This window comes from Rhinatrema bivittatum, chromosome 6 (assembly GCF_901001135.1).
Source record: "Rhinatrema bivittatum chromosome 6, aRhiBiv1.1, whole genome shotgun sequence".
Lineage (NCBI taxonomy): Eukaryota > Metazoa > Chordata > Amphibia > Gymnophiona > Rhinatrematidae > Rhinatrema > Rhinatrema bivittatum.
Window position 1 is genome coordinate 106,447,860 of NC_042620.1, and position 19,430 is coordinate 106,467,289.

Consider the following 19,430-nt stretch of genomic DNA (forward strand, 5'->3'; position numbering starts at 1 on the left):
GGTCCTTCTCATCCAATAAAAGCAACAAGATCGTGAACCTGTATTTTCAGAAGAATTGGGTCTTGCAATAGAAAAACTGAAGGATGGATTCACACTGCAGGGTTTATGGGAGATGGTGACTTGATTTTGGCTGTAATTTTAATACTTTATGAATATAAGCAAAACTGATTGTATTGACAATGCTTATCTATTTCAACATTTTCTTTTACTGTAAATAGGAATAAGTAACATTTTTGTAAAGTGAAAGGAACACTAATGCATAATCCTGTAATAATTTTAGTAAATTCAAAATAGTTAAAATGATTTACAGTATTTTGTATGCTACATTTGCATGCAGATTTGCTGTAAAACAAGTAGATTTTTTATTGAGCTCTTCTTTCTTTGATAAGCAAGTTGAATTAACCATTACATGTGGGGTGACAACATCCAGCAGCACTGAACAGACTCGTCTCTCCAAGCTAGTGAGCATGTGTAGGAGTTCCTGCGCAGGCGTTGCCTCGTGAGTTTCCGCAGTCATTTTTTTGTCCAAGCACAGCACGGATGTGATCTGTTTCTCCTACATTTTTTCTTTAAAAATCCTAAAACTCCTTTATTTGATATTTTTTCAGTTTCATCTTCCTAAGTTGCCTCGCTCCCTCTGCAGCCTGATAACTGCACTTTTCAGTGCTAATTAAAAAAAAAAAACCACAAAAACTTAACTGCTAAGTGTGGCCTTCTCTTCTACCATGTCCAAACAGAAGAAAAAAATCAACTATGGTGAGCAGTTTTAAGATTTGTGTCTATGGGAAGATTATGTCCCTCATTGAAAGCCATGAATTGTGTTATGGATGTCCTAGGTTATGATCAGAAGAACTGCTATGCCTGTGAACAGATGTTCCTGAGCTCACAGAGGTCCAGGATTCTTTGAATCGAGGAACTGCATAAATCTTTCCAGAGTCGCAGTAGGTCTTTGTCTCATAGTGCCACCTCATCTGCCTTGCCAGGAAAACAGTTGAGCAGGAGCTCATCTAAAACTCCCCCGTCTGCTCAGGCTAAAGCCATGGGGGTCAAGTTCCACTAGTGGCATCAATCACTGGAAACATCACATCCTGCGTCGAAGAAATATAAGCATTCTAAGCACTGTGCGCCGGTACTGTTGATGTGTCCAGCATCAGCAACACACAGTACATCAACTCACCCAATGCAACTGCCATCGATGCCAGCGGCACATTGCACATCGAGGCACTTAACACGGAATGCATTGAGATGCTAGACGCACAAACATCCAATGCACTCGACACACTCAATGCATGATGTACTGTCTCAGGAAGCAGTAATATACTTAATGTTCTGACACTATGCAGGTCTCTAGCCTCTATACATGACCACGTGTTGCACAATGCACGAATCCACAGTGCAGCTCCGATGCAACCAAAGCAGTATCAGTCTGCTCCAGATTTCGACGCATATCTCCAAAGACCCATTGAAGCATGCCAAGGCATGCAAAGATTCTACCCCATCAAAGCCATCAACGTATCCACCTCAGACTTCGATTTATCAAGCTGCTTTGCCAACATAGTTCTATACAACCCATCCTAGATTGGCGGGAGAGGGGGTCAGGTTGCCCCTGCCACTGCCAATAACCAGGACACTTACCCCACGTAAACCACTGGCGGAGGGACTTTGACTGGAGACTGCAGACCCAGTGAGCTCTATAGTAGAGTGATCGTACAGGCCACCTGTCCTCATGCAGGAGCCTGTTGTGGTTTCGGAAGAGGATGTTCCACCATCTACATCAGGCCAGAGGACCCATCAGTCCCTCATCCAAATTGCAGACTTAGTGCAGAGTTTCTTTATCTCCGTGACCAAGGAGACAGAAGGAATGTTCCAGCTTCTCCTCTCCACGCTTGCTATGACAATTCCATTGACCAGTGTCTTGATATCATATATAGGGTGCATTCATCTTACTTGAGGTTTCTTCATAGTCTATTGCAGTGGATTCAAGCAGGTTGGAAGTGTTAGACAAGGTGGTTCCTCCTCTGAGTCAACTGGAAGCCTCTGTCGATTTGCCCTCTTCATCATTGGAGTCCACAATAAATGACCCTATACCTTTAGGCTTGGGTGAAGACTCTGCTGGCATACCCTCTGATCCTCTTCCAGATCCTCTGGACCACACCTCATCACTAGAAGATCTGACCTATTCTGTGAAAAAGATGAGTACTACACTGGACGTTCATGTCTGCAAAGACAAAGATCCCTGATCCAAGCTCCTGGGGCTTCTTCAAATACTGGACTCTCCAGCCAAAGGGTGGCCCTTCCAGTTCCCAGAATTCTCAATGCTGTACAAATGAGAATGTAGAAACTCCCATTTTGGTCACTCCAACTGCTAGGAAGTTAAATCTCAAATTCAAAGTCCAACAATCACCAGGCTTTGGTGTTGTCCAACTGCCTCACCAGTCTGTAGTAATTGAATCTGCTATGAAGAAAGTGAAGAAAACATGCATTCACTCAAATTCTCCACCTGGAAAAGACCACAAACTCCTGGATAACTATAGCAAGAAAATCTTTCAAAGTACAATGTTCTCTGCTCGCATTACCATCCATCAATTCCACATGGTGCAGTATATATATATGACTGCATTCAAATGTTGAAGCCTTTCTTACCTGCCATACAACAAGACAATTGATATCCACAAGTACTCTTAGATGTAGAAGAGGACATCCACCAGCTTCTCTGATCTGTATATGAATTATTTGATTCCATTTCATGTGCTTCAACCGTCTGTCCTGGGGCTAGACATATGGCATGGCTTTGAGCGAGTAGCATTCGTGAGGACATCTACAAAAAACTAGTGTACTTCCCCTGCTTAGGTGACAGTCTTTTAGCTGAAAAGCTCTGTGAAACAGTTGCCCAGATTAAGGACCAGAATGTAGCAGTACAGTCACTTTCAATAACTCCTGATCAGCCCTCCACCACACGACATCACTTCTAGCCTTACCGGTCTTTTCAACAATACCATCTGCCACTCCTTGCTGCATCAGTAGCCACTTTCAGCACCCTTGTCAAAGAGAATGCTGCTCAACAGACCCAAACCAGGGCCTAGGTTTTGATCCCTCCTTACAATTCATTTCTGACTTTCCCAATAGGGGGGAAGAATCCAACATTTTGTGGAGGAGTAGCATCTGTTGCATTTCTCCCAGCCTCCATTCCTCCCACCTTATTCAGTGTTCCATCCAGATCCATCTCATTTACCATAGCTTCAACTGGAAGTCCAGTTGCTTCTCCAAAAACGAGTAATAGAACCAGTTCCATCGTCTCAACATGCCACTGGGTTCTATTCCTGATACTTCCTTATCCCCTAGAAAATGGAGGACTGTGGCCCATTCTCAACTTGAGATGCCTGAACATACTCCAAGAAAAATTCAAAATGAACTTTCTTAGTATGATCCACCTTATATACAGGACAAATGGATGTGTGCCTTGGATCTGAAGGATGCATACACTCATATTGGTGCTACTTTCACTTCCAAATGGATTCTTCCCACTACCCAGTGCAAAGTATTCCTGTTTGACCTCTCATCAGCCCCAAGGATCTTCATGAAATGCCTTGCAGTTTTGGCAGCTCATCTCTGTCACCAGGAAATACAAGTTTTCCTATGCCTGGACAATTGGATCAGAACAGCAAAATCAAGGGATGAAGTACTATGTTCTTTGAGCTCAACCATAGCTCTGTTACAATGCTTAGGTTTTTTGCACAGCTTTGAGAAATTAACCATGGAACCCATTCAGATTTATCAGGGCTTGTTTAAACTCGATTCAGGAACGAGCATTCCTGCTTCCTGACTGAGCGAACACCATGACATCTCTCATCCACAACCTGCTCTCTTCTCCTCACTCTTCTTCAAGGTGACTTTTAGTGGTTCTTTGACATATGGCAGCAGCCATCCATGTGGTTCTGCTGACCTGTCTACACATACACTACCTCCAATGGAGTCTCACTCCAGTGGGGTCTACATTCCCAAAGGGATCAATTAACTCAACCTCTGTCATCTCCTGTACAGATCAGAACAACGATGAAATATGTCAGCTGTTTTGAAATATTCTTTTTATTTATGATTTTACTATTATGTTTTATTTTTCTTGATTTTATGGTTTGATGTTTTATAAGGAATGGTGATGTTTCTGTTTTTTCAGTTATTGCACTGCATACAGAGTTCAGCTTGTAGTATCCAGTTCATTTTTTGTCAGCACACTTTCTATTTATACTTCATGATCTCTTTGTTTGTATTTAGTGAAGGTCTGGCTGTGTTCTGCATGTTTCATCAAGATGAGGTATTTATTCTGCTAGCATATATTTCAGTTAATTTACTTTCTAGATAGCTTTTAGATCCCTACACCAGAAAAGAAGCTTGGCTTGTTTTCCTTTAGGAGGTCTATTGCTGTCTTAGGGCCTGGTTTAATATGTGCAATGTTGCTTTTTTATAGGTAGGGTTGTTACTGTTTGATTGCTGGCAGTTAGTCCTGTTTTGGTATGACAATTTACTATATTTTAATGGTACTTGGTTACTCATAAATTTCTGAGGGCTAAGCCCATACCCAATGCATCTTACAATAGGCCTAATCAAAAATAGGAGGATGTGTGGCATCAAAGTGTAACTATTCAATATATATAACTTCAACTTTATTAATTTTAAGCCTGCAGGAACTACACTCTTTTACAATATACAATTATTGAAGTGAAAGAATAATATTAAATATCTGGCTCCTCCTCATAGCCCCTTTTCTATTGTTTATTGTTCTCCTGTTTCCCCACTCCCCGTTCATTGTAATTTCTACCTTTCATTACGATGTAAACCGATATGATGTGTATTTTAATATCGGTATAAAAAAGCCGTTAAATAAAAATAAATAAATAAATATACAGGTATTGAAGAACAATAATATACAATTATTGAAATTCTTTCACTTCAGTAATTGAAAGAACAATAATATACTATTATTGAAAAGCTTTCACTTTAATAATTGTATATTGTAAAAAAAAGTGTAGTTCCTGCTGGCTTAAAATTAATAAAGTTGAAGTTATATATATTGAATAGTTATACTTTGATGTCACACATCCTCCTATTTTTGATATTCATTTGCATGTGTGTGTTGTTTACTCCACTTCTTCAGTTTACAATAGGCCTAATACCGTATGGGCTCCAAGTTGCATGATATGAAAAAAAATGCAAATTGATGCAAAAGGGGGAGGGAAGAAACATCGCCCTTGGTCCTCAAGTGTCCAGTCGTGATCTGTGGAAAAGTTGGCAACCCTAATCGCCAGCACTCAACCCCCAGTGTTTCTTCATCTACCAGTTCTCAATGAGAAGGAAGGCTGGGGATAGAGGATCACTGGGGTACAGAGAAAGAGGGTAGAGAATGGGGACCCTTTCTACCCTCCTTTCTGCCCTGGTGATCTTGGTCCTCCATCACTAGCCCATCCCATTCCCATGATTCCCCCAGTATTCCTTATTCCTTCTCATGGTTCTCTTACTCAGGTCTCAGAAAAATGGTAGCAGAATGCAGTTCTAGTTTGCTTCATTAGAAATTAAGTCCTAACTAAGAGACACAAAAAGGGATTGAATTAGCACCAGTTTGAAATTTGTGAGCAGTAGTACCGGTTATCAAGGCCAGGATTGAAGCCTTGATGAGTGGGGTTATTGCTCACAAGTTTCAAACTTGTGCTAATTTAGCTCCCTTTTGTGCATGTTCTTTACTCTGCCGTGTCTGCTTCGGGATTCCACACCCCCTCTCTTCATGAAGGGGAGGGGGAATCAATAGGAAGGAAGGGACTGGATTAGGGAGCAGAGTAGCTGTTCTCTGCTCTGTCTCCTTCAGGCTCACCCTCTCCTTTCTTCTTCCTTGCAGGTTGCTTTGAGGATAGGCACTGGAGCGTTCTGCCTCTCAAGTCTGAAAAGAAGAGGGGGAACACTGTTCCTGTCTATTCTCCCCGAAGAGGGGGAACACTTCCTGTCTATTCTCCCACAAATTAAGCCCTGATAACATCTCAAAGACTGACATTACATATGGACAAGCAGTTTTGTAGTCTGGTCTTGCAGTAATCCACTCTCCACCGTGAGAGCAAAGGTTGCTTACTAAGTAAACGCTCCGCTATAACCCTCAGCTTGGGACTCCCCACATATAATGGCTAATTCAACCTCTTGTTGATGGAAAAAGCAAGTTTGTTTACCGTAAATGGTGTTTTCCAAAGATAGCAGGATGAATTAGCCATGGAATACCCACGTGTCTCCCTGAAGAGTATACTACATCTCTAGGTTAGCTCTGGTATGGACTGAGGAAACTCATGAGGTAGCGCCCACGCGGGAATTCTTGCACATACTCAGTAAAGCTCAAAGATTTACTAGCTTGGAGAGAAGAGTCAGTTTGGTGCTGCCAGAAGACGTCACCCACATGTATTGGCTAATTCAGCCTGCCATTTATGGAAAACACCATTTATAGTAAGCAAATTTGGTTAATGATCCTGGTTAATTTAGAATACTCCAGCATTACTCATGACATTCTTTCTAAAGTATTATACGTATCAAAGTTGATCATGATTCAAAAGGTAGACCTTCATCTCTGTAATTTGGGGGTAGAGGTGAACTGTTGTTTTTTTTATCGCAACTTGTGAATAGATTTATTGATCTGAAAGAATCATAGTAAAATAACACTATTCCCAACCTGATGAGAATCCAAGAAAAGCATATCTCCAAAAAAATACCTGGATGGAGCTCTGTCATCTTAGATAGTATCACTGCCAACCCAATATCTGCCCATCTCTGCGTACAACAAAAGCGAGTACCGTTAGAACCTTAGGAGGTAATTTTCAAAAGCCCCTTTTACACATGTAAAATCTTTTGAAAATTACCTTAGAGCCTATCTTTCAAACATATCTGCGATACACATTTATGTGCGTAAGTGAATGTGCAGAGATTAATACTAGTATTTTATAAATTGTGTGGTGGGACAGTTTTTATAAAATATAACATATTTCTGCTCCTTGTGAATATTTCTAATGTAAGAAAATGCATTCTTTCTCTAACTATTTTATAAAGATACACATATATATTTTAGGTGCAAAAAAAAAAAATGTGTGCATAATAACCCTGATTTATATATGGAGAAAGAAAACTGAAATGCTAATTCTATATTAAAATGTCATGCATTATATAAAAAAATTGTTCAGAACTGATTTTTTTTCTTAAGTTAGTGAAAAATTCTATTGGGATACTGTGCAGTAGATTGTACACAATGTCAGTTTTACATCTTGACTCATTAGACCTCTAGAACACTGTGTTACATACAGAGAGAACTGAGTCATTTATTTTTTTATAAGGGGTGAAACAGGTGTTACGTTTTGATGTGAGTGGACACCATACCACTATGTTCTATACATGGAAAAAAAAAACATCAAATGAGCTCTCATTTCAGCTGTTGTATTTGCAGCTGACATCAACTGCTTTCAATGAGTTGTAAAACAGAGGAAACTTTTAGGCGTTTCTAGGTTCTTCTTATATCATTTTTTTTTTTTTTAGTTTTGTACCACACACAGCAAATGTTTATAGTAAAACCATATTACCTTTGTAACTAATTGAAATCTATTAAATGTATCTATTGAAGCACAACTGAATGTAGTGAACTTGATTTAAAAGTTTAGCCAGATTTATTTATAGCAACAGACGGTCACAACCAACCCACATCATTCAATTCTGTACTGCCCTGTTTAGTGCGTTCTAATACTTAAAGAACAGGGCTGTGTTGTCTCAAAAGCTCATGTACTACACTATCTTTGGTACTTTTAAAGGTATCACAACCTATATAAACATTTTGTTTTTACAATTTTTCTAAAGCTCTATGTTGAGGCATAAATTCAGAAAATATATGTGATTTAGGTCATAACCTTGATGAAGCCAAAGAATGTCGACCATTTTTAAAAGATACTAAATGGAGTTTTAATAAATGGATGATAATTTATTTTGTGCTACTCTTTTTAGTTCACAAACTCGTGACGTTATAGTGCAAAGTTGTATTTGTTATAACACTTCCTGGACTTTGTGTATTTGTCTATAGCTATAGCATTACTAGAAATGAATGCTATAAATGGGATAAAAGCCTTAATAAATCCAGCCCTTAGATTGTAAACTCTCTGGGAATAGGGAAATACCTACAGCACCTGAATATAATCCATTTTGAAGTGCCAAAAAGCAGAATATAAATCAAATAATTTATTTTTTTTGTAGCTCTGTAATCTAAAAGGAAGGAATTTTTTTTGTAATGGAATGTGTTGGTAATACATCTAGTTTGCCATTTCCATCTTCTGTCAGCCAGTCAGAGATCAGCTCCTGAAATACAGCCTTTGCAGGGATCCATGAGAAGGCTCAAGAGAACAGCACCTAGAGTACAACTTTGCAAGATACCATGGGAAGGGTCAGAGCACAACACCTGGCGTGCACCTTTGCAGGAAGCTCTGGGAGGGATCAGAGAGCAGCACCTGGAGTGCACCTTTGCAGGAAGCTCTGGGAGGGATCAGAGAGCAGCACCTGGAGTGTACCTTTGCAGGCGGCTCTGGGAGGGATCAAAGAGCAGCACCTGGAGTGCACCTTTGCAGGCGGCTCTGGGAGGGATCAGAGAACAGCACCTGGAGTGCACCTTTGCAGGCGGCTCTGGTGCACTTTTGCAGGGGGCTCTGGGAAAAATCAGAGAGGAGCTTCTGGAGTATAGACTTTTCAGTGGCCTACAAGGAGGATCAGAGAGCTGCATCTGGAATTCAGCCTTTGCAGGAGGCTCTGAGGAGGATCCAAGAAAAGTTCCTGGAATTCAGCCTTTGTGGTGGATGATGGGCAGGATCAGATAGCAGCGTCTGAGTGCAGCCTTTGCAGGAAACAATGTAGGGGGAGATGAGAGAGCAGCTATAGGATGCAGCCTGTGCAGTGGGGGAAAGGCAGGAGGGTGTGGGGGGTAAACTGGAAAGCTGCTAGTATACACAGAATTATTATTGGTAAAGAAGCTTTCTTTATCTTGCTTAAAAAAAAAAAAAAAAGAGAGAGAGGAAAGGCATCATTGGCCACAGAGTTGAACATGTCTGGGAGAAATATGCAGTGTATTTTAATGTGTAGTATTAGATTTAATATAACTACAAAAATACCTTTCAGTTGTAATAACTTTTTTTTTTGTTTTGAAACATTTCTGGGGTAATCAGTACTGAGCGATCTATTAAAAACTAGTCTTCCATTTAAAACCAGATATAAACTTACAGTACAATCTGGTTTTGTGTGGCTAGGTTAATAAAATTCAGTGTGACAAGTGCCAGCTAAAACAATAGTTTGACAAAAATAAAGTTTACTTAATGTTTTCTTAGGTCTTTTTTTTTTTCATTTTTTATTACTCTGTGATTTCTGCCACTGTCTCCTTCCCAAATAGCATGTTCAGGCAGCTGAGGGGACCCTTATTGATCTGAAAACTGGAGGCATTATCTATATGCCACTTGTCCAGCAAGAACTACCACAGTAGCAGCAACTGTCTTCCCGCCCTCCTTAGGCATGAGTGCACCATCTATGTGGTATGCCCAGGCCTGACTGGATAAGGATCCAAACTCTGGTCCACTGCACTACTCAGAACTATGTCGCAGATTATGGGGATGGCACATTGCTTTTTGCAGTATGCTTTGAACATTATTGTGTTGAAGCAGTTATATATATATTTTTTTTTTTGTGGGGTGTGGGGAAAATAAAACTTTGATTTGTGAACATGCTTGGCATTTAATTGTCTGTGAGTCCTGTTGTATCTATAGTGACTAAAAGTTACACTTGTTTCTTTCAATCTATGACAGCTGCAGGAACAAGTCTTCCTTCCAAATTGGCCAACCTAAATTCCTCATTGCTAGAGCCTGTACCTATATTTAGCTGGTAGGATTAAATTGCAAAGCCTTCAAGCTAGGCAGAGCACATTGATCTGCCTTTTTTACAGCTAGCCTTTTGAGCTAAGAGCACCTAAGGCCTTCTGCCTTCCCTAGGACAAAAAGCGTTCACAAAATGAATCCAAGCAAAGAACTCACAGACGAGCTTCGGCTTTATCAGTCCACCCTACTTCAAGATGGTCTGAAGGAGCTTTTAGATGAAAAAAAGTTCATTGATTGCTTCTTAAAAGCTGGTGACAAAAATCTTCCATGCCACAGACTGATCCTGGCAGCTTGCAGTCCTTATTTCCGTGAGTACTTTTTAACTGAACAAAACGAAGAGAAGAAACGTGAGGTAGTTTTAGAAAATGTTGACCCCACGGTCATGGAGGTGATCATCAGGTATCTGTATTCTGCTGATATTGATCTCAATGATACTAATGTGCAAGATATTTTTGCATTGGCTAGCCGCTTTCAGATCCCTTCTGTGTTCACTGTGTGTGTTACCTATCTTCAGAGACGCCTTGCTCCCAGTAATTGTCTGGCCATTTTTAGATTAGGTCTTCTTCTTGATTGCCCTAGGCTTGCAGTGGCTGCGCGTGATTATGTGTCTGACCGTTTTGAGCAAATCTGCAAGGAAGAAGATTTTATGCAACTTGCCCCTCATGAACTTATCTCGATTATTTCAAGTGACGCTTTAAACATAGAAAAGGAACAAGTGGTATTTGAGGCTGCAATGAAATGGGCCAGAACAGATAAAGAGACCAGGATAAAGAGCCTTGGAGAAATTTTTGACTGCATTCGTTTTCGTCTTATGCCAGAAAAGTATTTCAAAGAATACGTGGAAAAGGACGACTTAATCAAAAGTAATCCTGACATTATGAAAAAGGTTAAGGTCATTAAAGATGCTTTTGCTGGAAAATTGCCTGAACCTACCAAAAGCAAAGGAAAATCTGGTGAAGGTGCAGTAAATGGGGATGTAGGTGATGAAGATTTACTTCCAGGATATCTGAATGATCTTCCCAGGCATGGCATGTTTGTTAAAGATCTTGTCCTCCTGGTCAGTGATACAGCAGCAGTTGCTTATGATCCTATAGAGAATGAATGTTATCTGGTAGCACTGGCAGAGCAGATTCCCAGGAATCATTCCAGCATTGTCACCAAATCAAATCAGGTCTATGTTGTTGGTGGACTGTACGTGGATGAAGAGAACAAAGATCAACCTTTACAGTCCTACTTCTTCCAGGTAAAAAAATATATATAGATCATATAGATCTTATTTGATGTTAAATATTAAGCAGCTTTATTTACAGTAATAAGTATTTACATGTGTACTAAATTTTTGTTTGACTTCTATTTCGTTTAAGAAATCCTAAAGAATAGCACTTTATCCCCAACAAAAACCTTTAACAATATCTATTCAGTGTTAAGTTGTGGGATACATTTGTTTATTTTTGTTATTGTTAGTATTAGCTAAATATAGTTAATTTAGTATTTTAATGGTTAATTTACCGCAAATTTTGGTATTGCCTGGAAAACCATAATTTTTTGACTAATAGCCTTTTGTCTTTTCTAATATCTTTAGCATTTATGTGTAAAAAAAAGCCTCAAATAATTTAACATGAAGTATTTAAAATCACATGACAAATGCTTATGAATGTCAAAACGTAAAACATTTTCATGTTATTTGTGCTAGTCAAAATATGAGCAATTAAAATATTGGCCCAGGGCTGTGCCTTTCATATATACTAACCACCCAGAGCTCTCACACAGGTGGAATGTGAAGGATTGTGATTTCTTACATGAGTCCTAGCTACTTGTTCAATGTCATTTTTCATCACTCTGCTTTCTGAAGGAAAAGAAAGCTTATGGAAGTGTGTGTATCTGGCCCTAATAACTTTTTTGTTTGGTGTCCTGTCTTCACAAAAGTTTCAGGGCATGTTGGAGAGGAAGAGGTGACAGGGGTGTGATTTTCAAATCCATGTACATGCACACATTCCAGAAAATAGGTTCTTTAATTGTGATTGGAACTTTGTTTTTAGCTGCAGATTTATGGAATCTGTTTTTAAATGCAACCATGACAGATTTATATTTCAACAAACAAGCTGTGATAGTCCATAGCATAATTTGGTGTCTAGCTTTTGAGAGTTAAAAGAAGACAGTTTTACTCTTAAAAAGTAGTCACAAATATATTAATTTAATCCAATAAATTATTGCCTACAACTTTTGTTTAAATTAATATATTTTGCAGTATCCAAATTCCCACACTTGTTCAATGCAGATTACAACAAATTTAACACATACAACTATCATAAACACTACACTTTAAAAATATTCACCCCTACAGACAATAAAGTATATCCTATTCATCATGTACACTTCTATCATTTCATTAAAAAAACAATAGTTTTAATAATAATCTGAAATAATACAGTTACAATATTCTTAACCCCTCCCTTCACTCCATAAAATTGAGTTACCATAAAATCAAATCCCTTAATTACAGATCAGTCCTGCCCTCCCCCCACCTGCCTATTCCTTATCTGATTATATCCATGGTGTACATGAATGTTAACTCATTTTTACTCTTTAGCCTGTAAAAACTCAATGTGGAGTGATCTTACCAACCCAAAATAATGAAGCCCACTAGCCTAGAGGGGGCCAAGGTATTTATATCAATGACTCAACATTCTTGTCTAGATAAAGTCAGATGCTCAAAAACACTAAGGTTAATTGCCTCCTAGAAAGTCTAAAAAGGACCGACCAATTGCCATACAGACTAACGTCATGGCATTAAATCTGACTGAATAGCCAGATTTTCAGTGCTTTTCATCATGTTGAATAGTTGAGCTTAGCTCTAAGTTCAAGTGGCATCGAGTTCCATAAGACAGCATCCCTCCCTGTGAATGAACATTCTGAGGTCCATTTTCAGCTGCTGTGCAGCTCTGCTAGTTAGCTGGATAAATTTGCAGAGCTAAATATACCCAGCTCTCTTAAAGTTAGTTGGTTATGTCTAACCGGCTAACTTTAAGACAGCCCTACGGCCTGACCAGAGTTAGCCACATAGGTTAAGCGGCTAACTCCGAATATCAGTGTGAGGAAAGGCTGAGCAAATTTTCTGGGCTGGAGCAGTAAGCCATACTGAGTCCAGCATTTTATAATGCAAACTTATACTTTTATTAGCATACACAGCACTTCAACACAAAAGTAAACTGCCATACATTCAGATAGTGTACATACAATACTCATAACGCTTCTTTAGTCTTCCCTAGGGCAATGTACTCTTAGAGAGAGTCAGGAGCTCCTTGCTCCTGGAGACAGGGGCCTCCTGAACTCAGCTGGGCCTAAACACTTATGCTCCCCAGCTGGTCCTGCCCTTTGGCCTCTCCCTGACTCAGCAGGGTCCTGCCCACAGAGCTCTCTCCCTCTGTGGGATTTATGGTGGAGCAGGCTTCTAGCCTGTTCCTGCATATACAAATGGCAAAACAGGATTACTCTGTAACATACCCCTTCCACCCCACCCATCAGACAAGCATCACTACTTCCCGTGGATCCCATCCACGGAAGTACCACACACACACCACTCCCATTCATCTGGCCTCCCGCCAGCTAGGTTTGGGAAAGGGGTTCTATGTTCAGGTTCACATTAGGGCTACCCCAGACAACATTGTAAGTACCATCCCATGCGGCCCTCACTCAGTGTACACCCTCAGTCCTTTATCTGAGTCCATCTTCCACTCCGGGTTCCACTTCCAACCTAGTTGGGATTCCTTGGACTGGCTTTGGGGTGTGTGGTGAGTACTTTTCACGCATCTCTGTGCCTCTGCACAGTCACTACCAGTACCCACTGGCGATTGCACAGCGTCTCTCGCTGACTCCTCGGCAGTGCCAAGCATTGGCACCTCCATAGCCCCTCTCACTGGGGTCTTCACAGTGCTTCCCTCAGACATTTCTGCCACACTGCTCTCTGGTTCCTCCAGACTGCTTCCCAAGGCCAATCAGTGCTGTAGTGCTGTATCCAGCAGGCCATAACATATCGCCCCCTTCTTGTGCCTCCATAGCCCCTCTCTTAGGTCTTTATAGCCCCTATTCTGGGCTTTCTCTGGGTTTTGGGCACCCTTCAGCATCTCCCTCTGGGCCTTCTGTTGTGCCATTCTCACCACTGCCTCTCGCAGGCACTTTGGTACTTACCACTCTCTCTGGAGTGGAGCCACTTGAAGGGTCAAGTGTGAGTCATATAATACAAACAGCTGCTGTGCTTCTTCAGCTTCCAGGAGCCTTGCCTAGCTTCATTTCTGGCAGGTTGGGAGTTTTTCTCAGTTCATTCACTAACATATAGGTCAATTCAGTATGGTGCGCTCAGGCTGAGCAAGGGATAATAGCGCATGGGAAACGCACGGCCAAACCCCCCCCCCCCGAAACTAATAGCGCGCATCACATGCAAATGCATGTTGATGAGCCTATTGGTTACGCTCTATACAGGAGTTAATTTCGGCCGGCACCAGGCAAGTGTACTGAAAAGCGAAAAAAAAACTGCTTTTCTGTACATCCTCTGACTTAATTTCATAGCGATATTAAGTCGGAGGCCCCAAAAATAAAAAAATCTGCCCACGGGTTGGAAAACGGATGCCCAATTTTGCTGGCATCTGTGTTCCGGGTCAGCAGGTTCGACAACCGACGCCGGTAAAATTAAGCTTCGGTTGTCAAACCTGCTGACAGCCGCCGCTTCCGCCAATAAGGAGGCACTAGGGATGCGCTAGTGTCCCTAGCGCCTCCTTATTAGCATGGGCCCTCATTTGAATACTGAATTGCGTGCCCAGGAGAGTGGCCTGGGCACGCGTTGGGAGAGCAGGTGCTCGCCTCGCAGCATCAGCTCTCCCGCGCAGTTTACTGAATAGGCCTGACTGTGTTCTCTCTGCCGGGTTTCCTTAGCTCCCCCTCCATTTGGGTCATCTCTACTGCAATATCCTGTACTGCAGCAATCAGGTGTAGCCACTTAGCTCTCTGAGAAGCCATGGGATTCGGGAGTGGATTCACTGGCTCCACTAGCCTGGCTGGCCTTTCTAGCTGCCAAACCTCTTTCCTCAGGTTTTCCCTTTCTTCCGGCCCTTGGGACTGGAAAACTCCCACTATTCAGTAGTAAATGGTTACATACTTCAGTTAAGCCCACTGGCTTCTCCTCCTTCTTTCACCTGCACTGCAGTAACACGTACTGGTTCTAGACCAGGTTTTCTGGAGTACCGCACAGGCAGCTGAAGTCTTATACAGGGACCACCCCCTATTTCTGTACTTGCTAGCAGCTCCACTTTCTGTTTGGGCCATGCCCTGTTCTAGACACAGTGCACAACATTTTTCTTTTTTTTTTTTTTTTTCTTTTTAAAGGTAAAAATTTTTTTTAAAAAGAACCCCTGCCTCACCAGCACTAACTGCACTGAATATAACAGTCCTATCTCCAGATAGAGCTTGCTTCTTTAGTCTGTTGAAAAATGTAAACCTACTTTCCTGCCAGGTCCTACAGACCCCTCTCTGGTTTAAAGGCAATTTCACTTTTTTTTTGTGCTCTTTGTGGCAGCAGGCTTTACTTCAGTACTCTGGTGCATACTAAAGCCCTGCTTTGCCTCCAGTTTCTGGCAGGCCCTGGAACAAACAAACTTTCTTTTACAGTTCTCCCTTGGAGGCTTGGGTTTTTCTCTGTGCAAGGCATTGAGAAAAAAAATCCCCGAAATGACACTATATATGAGGAATGGCTAAGCAAATCGTCTGGGCTATGGCAGTAAGCCACACTGACTCAAGCCTTTTATAATGCAACCTTATACTTTTATTACTATACACAGCACTTCAACACAAAAGTAGACTGCCTTATCTTCAGACAGTGTACACACAATACTCGCAACAAGATTTTAGTAGGCTGCCTTCCCTAGAGCATCTTTGGACCCTTGCCCATCGTTTTTAATTGGAATGTTATCTAATACGGTGTTGATAAACTTCAGGAACCTAGTCAACTCTTCTCTTGCTTCTGGGAAAATCTCTAAAATCTTAAAGAAAGCGGTGATCACTCCTATTTTAAAAAATGAAGATGCAGACCCCAGAAAACGTCTAAATTACAAACCCATTTCTAGTGTTCATTTATCTCCAAGATATTAGAGAAGGTTGTTACTACCCAACTCACTGAGTTTATGGAAGACAATAGTAAAATAGATCCTGCTCAGGTAGAATTTAGGAGGGGATGCAGCACAGAGGCTATCTTGATAATGTTACCAACTCTGTTCTACCTAGTCTAGATAAGGGCAATTTTGCTTTGTTAATTCTCCTTGATCTTTCAAGTGCATTTGATTTAGTTGACCACAAAATCCTAATTTCTCATCATTCTTTAGGGATAGGAGGGATGTTTCTAAATTGGATTTCAAGCTTCCTGCAAAATAGGTCATCAAGTGTACTCTTTCAAAGGCATTATTTGTGATCAGGTACATCAATCTGTGAGGTGCCTCAGGGATCCTCCCTCTCTCCACTATTATTTAATATTTTCCTATCCCCATTGGGGGACATCATCCGTTCTTTTGGATTTTCACCTTTTATTTATGCAGATGATGTTCAAATTGTCGTCCCCTTGGATCACAATATAGCTATCACCACTTCACATTTAGAGAATTGATGTCAGCCATCAGATCCTGGTTAGGAGAGAATTTTTTGGTTTTAAATTCAACAAAACACTAAGGGCCGGATTTTAAAAGCTTTACGCGCGTAAATCGGCTTATGCACGCCGGGCCTATTTTGTAAAGCCCCGGGACGCATCTAAGTCCTGGGGCTTTACTAAAGGGAAGGTCCAGGGGCGGGGCCAGAGGCCTCCAGCACAGTGGCCATTTGCTGTTGAGTTGGAAGATCGCGTGCCGGCAGGCTGCCGGTGCACACAACCTGAGCCTGCCTCCAGGCAGGTGCAAAAGGTGAGAAATTTTTTGGGGGGGGGGGGGGGGTTTAGGGGAAGGGGTGGGAAGGTTAGTTGGAGGGGAGGGAATGGGGGAAGCCCGCAGGCATCGGCGCACGCAAGATGCACTAGTGTGCACTCCCTTGCGTGCGCCGACTCCCGATTTTATAACATGCACGCGCATGTTATAAAATTGGGCGTACACGTGTGCGCACCAGGTAGCATGCGTACTTTTGAAAATCTACCCCTAAGTCTGTTAATAGGAAATAAACTAGAGAAATTTCAGATCTCTATAGGTAGCTGCACTGTGCAATCTTCCAATGAATTAAAATCTTTAGATGCTAGTTGGTCTATGGAAAATCACATCAATTCAGTCCTCCATCCAGCCTCATTAGACAATTAAAATCATTCTTAACCTTTGAGGCTCTAAAATCTGTGGTTTATGCCCTTGTGATTTTAGCTATAGATGACTGTAAAGCTACATTCTGGGGATTACCGGGTACTTTAATTAGAAAACTTCCAAGTGGTAAAGAACATGGCAGCTAGAATTATTATGGGTCATGCTAGATGCAAATCTGCAGCTCCTCTATTGGAAAAACTACACTGGTTCCCAGTAAGATTACGATGTAAGTTTAAAGTACTTACCCTCACTTTTAAGATCTTAGATGGGATTGGGCCCCCCCCCCCCCCCCCCCCATATGTCATCTAGACTCCGCTGGAAGTCCTCACTCAGGAAAGTGCGCTCTCAGCATAGCTATCTGCTTCAGCTCCCATTTTCAAATCTCCTCTTATCGATCAGGGAAGAAACTTGCTTAATGCATTTTTGCCATAAATTAGAGTCCTGGCTTATGACTTCCAGGCTCTGAGCTCAACCTAGAGCTTTTAAGAATTTTAAATTAAGGTTTCCCTAGTACAATATTGTTTTTAATCCAGTGATAGTTTTATTTTATTGCATTGTTTTAATTGTTTACTTTTGCTGTACATCGCTTTGGAAAGACTTATTGTAAGTTTTGGAAAGTGATTCATAAATCTTATAAATAAATAACTCATTATGCAGCTAGAATTTAGCTCCCAGTAAGATTACGATGTAAAATGGCTTTTGAATATCGACCTCTCTCTTTTTCTGGTCAATCTGAGGTCTTTCACAGGTAATGTCTCTTGTGTTTTATTTGTACAGCGCTGTTTTGTTTGTTCAGCTTGGAGAAGAGACGGCTGAGGGGGGATATGATAGAGGTCTTTAAGATCATGAGAGGTCTTGAATGAGTAGATGTGACTCGGTTATTTACACTTTCGAATAATAGAAGGACTAGGGGGCATTCCATGAAGTTAGCAAGTAGCACATTTAAGACTAATCGGAGAAAATTCTTTTTCACTCAATGCACAATAAAGCTCTGGAATTTGTTGCCAGAGGATGTGGTTAGTGCAATTAGTGTAGCTGGGTTAAAAAAAGGTTTGGATAAGTTCTTGGAAGAGAAGTCCATTAACGGCTATTAATCAAGTTTACTTAGGGAATAGCCACTGCTATTAATTGCATCAGTAGCATGGGATTTTCTTAGTGTTTGGATAATTGCCAGGTTCTTGTGGCCTGGTTTGGCCTCTGTTGGAAACAGGATGCTGGGCGTGATGGACCCTTGGTCTGACCCAGCATGGCAATTTCTTATGTTCTTATGAGTAGCACTATAGAAATGTTAAGTATAGGGCATAGGGTGACTGCTGAAGTTGGGGCACCAGAAAATTTGCTGCTGCTATGTAACCAAAAAACAAGAATTTTGAGATCCTCCAACAGAATTATATCTGATCATCTTGCACATGCTCCATCCCCGAGAGAGCCTCCCCAGACACCCAATCACACCCTGAGCCCCTCAAATACATGATCTATCATGACCCAGCAAGCTCTCAGGGAGATGGATCATGTTTGAAATGCCACTTTTTAAAATGGGATCCAGGGGTGATCCATAGGAATGTATATGGTGGAATCTGGGGAGGCTGTCTTGGCACATATATGTTTGGGGGTTCAGGGTCAGGAATGTGGTGGAATCTGGGGAGGTTCTCTGGGGGATGGATCACATGTTTGGAGTCCCAAATATGTGATCTATCCCCCAGAGAACCTTCTCATACTCTCATATGCATCCCTGAGCCTGAGCTCCCCCAAACATGTGATTCGCCCCCCAGAGAGCCTCTCCCAATATCCCCAAACATATCCCTGACCCCCCCCCCCCCAAACATGTGATCCATCTCATGACAGCCTACCCAGACCCCACCATATATATTCCTGAGGCCCCCCCAATACATGATCCATTATCCAACAGCCCCCATCCCATACAGCTCCCAAGTCCTCAAACCAATGATCCATCAACCATTTTAGGCTTGCCTTTAACTTGCTGCTGGCTCATTGACATTTGCAAATACAGCCATTCTCATCTCGGTTGTGGGAAAGAACTGAGCAGTGGCAGAAGTCAGTAAAGTAGGGATAGCTGATTTGGCTGTCTCCACTGGAAGCATTCAGACTCCTCATGCTCTGCAGTGCTGCATTGATCTTTGCTCTTTCTAGCAGCCACAGGCATGACAAAGGTAGTGCTACTGACCATGTATGC

The 19,430-nt window shown here is 41.4% G+C and overlaps 2 protein-coding genes across 5 annotated transcripts in view; both read left to right on the plus strand.

The window, feature by feature from the left end:
- BBS5 (Bardet-Biedl syndrome 5) overlaps positions 1 to 7,451 on the plus strand; it is a 105,334-nt gene extending 97,883 nt beyond the window's left edge. The window contains exons 12-14 of one of the 4 annotated variants that reach the window (XR_003857369.1): positions 23 to 756; positions 4,273 to 4,312; positions 5,888 to 7,451. Coding sequence is in view for 1 of the 4 variants with exons in the window: in XM_029605683.1 (XP_029461543.1) it covers positions 23 to 124 (102 nt within the window). In the remaining 3 variants the exon portion in view is untranslated. Of the gene's footprint in view, positions 1 to 22; positions 5,033 to 5,887 lie in introns of those variants that run through there. The other 3 variants (XR_003857368.1, XR_003857367.1, XM_029605683.1) reach the window with 3 other exon arrangements.
- Positions 7,452 to 9,968: 2,517 nt separating this feature from the next.
- KLHL41 (kelch like family member 41) overlaps positions 9,969 to 19,430 on the plus strand; it is a 44,095-nt gene continuing 34,633 nt past the window's right edge. Inside the window, exon 1 of the mRNA XM_029605682.1 lies at positions 9,969 to 11,160. Within this exon, the coding sequence (XP_029461542.1) occupies positions 10,051 to 11,160 (1,110 nt within the window). The 5' untranslated portion in view covers positions 9,969 to 10,050. The remainder of the gene's footprint in view (positions 11,161 to 19,430) is intronic.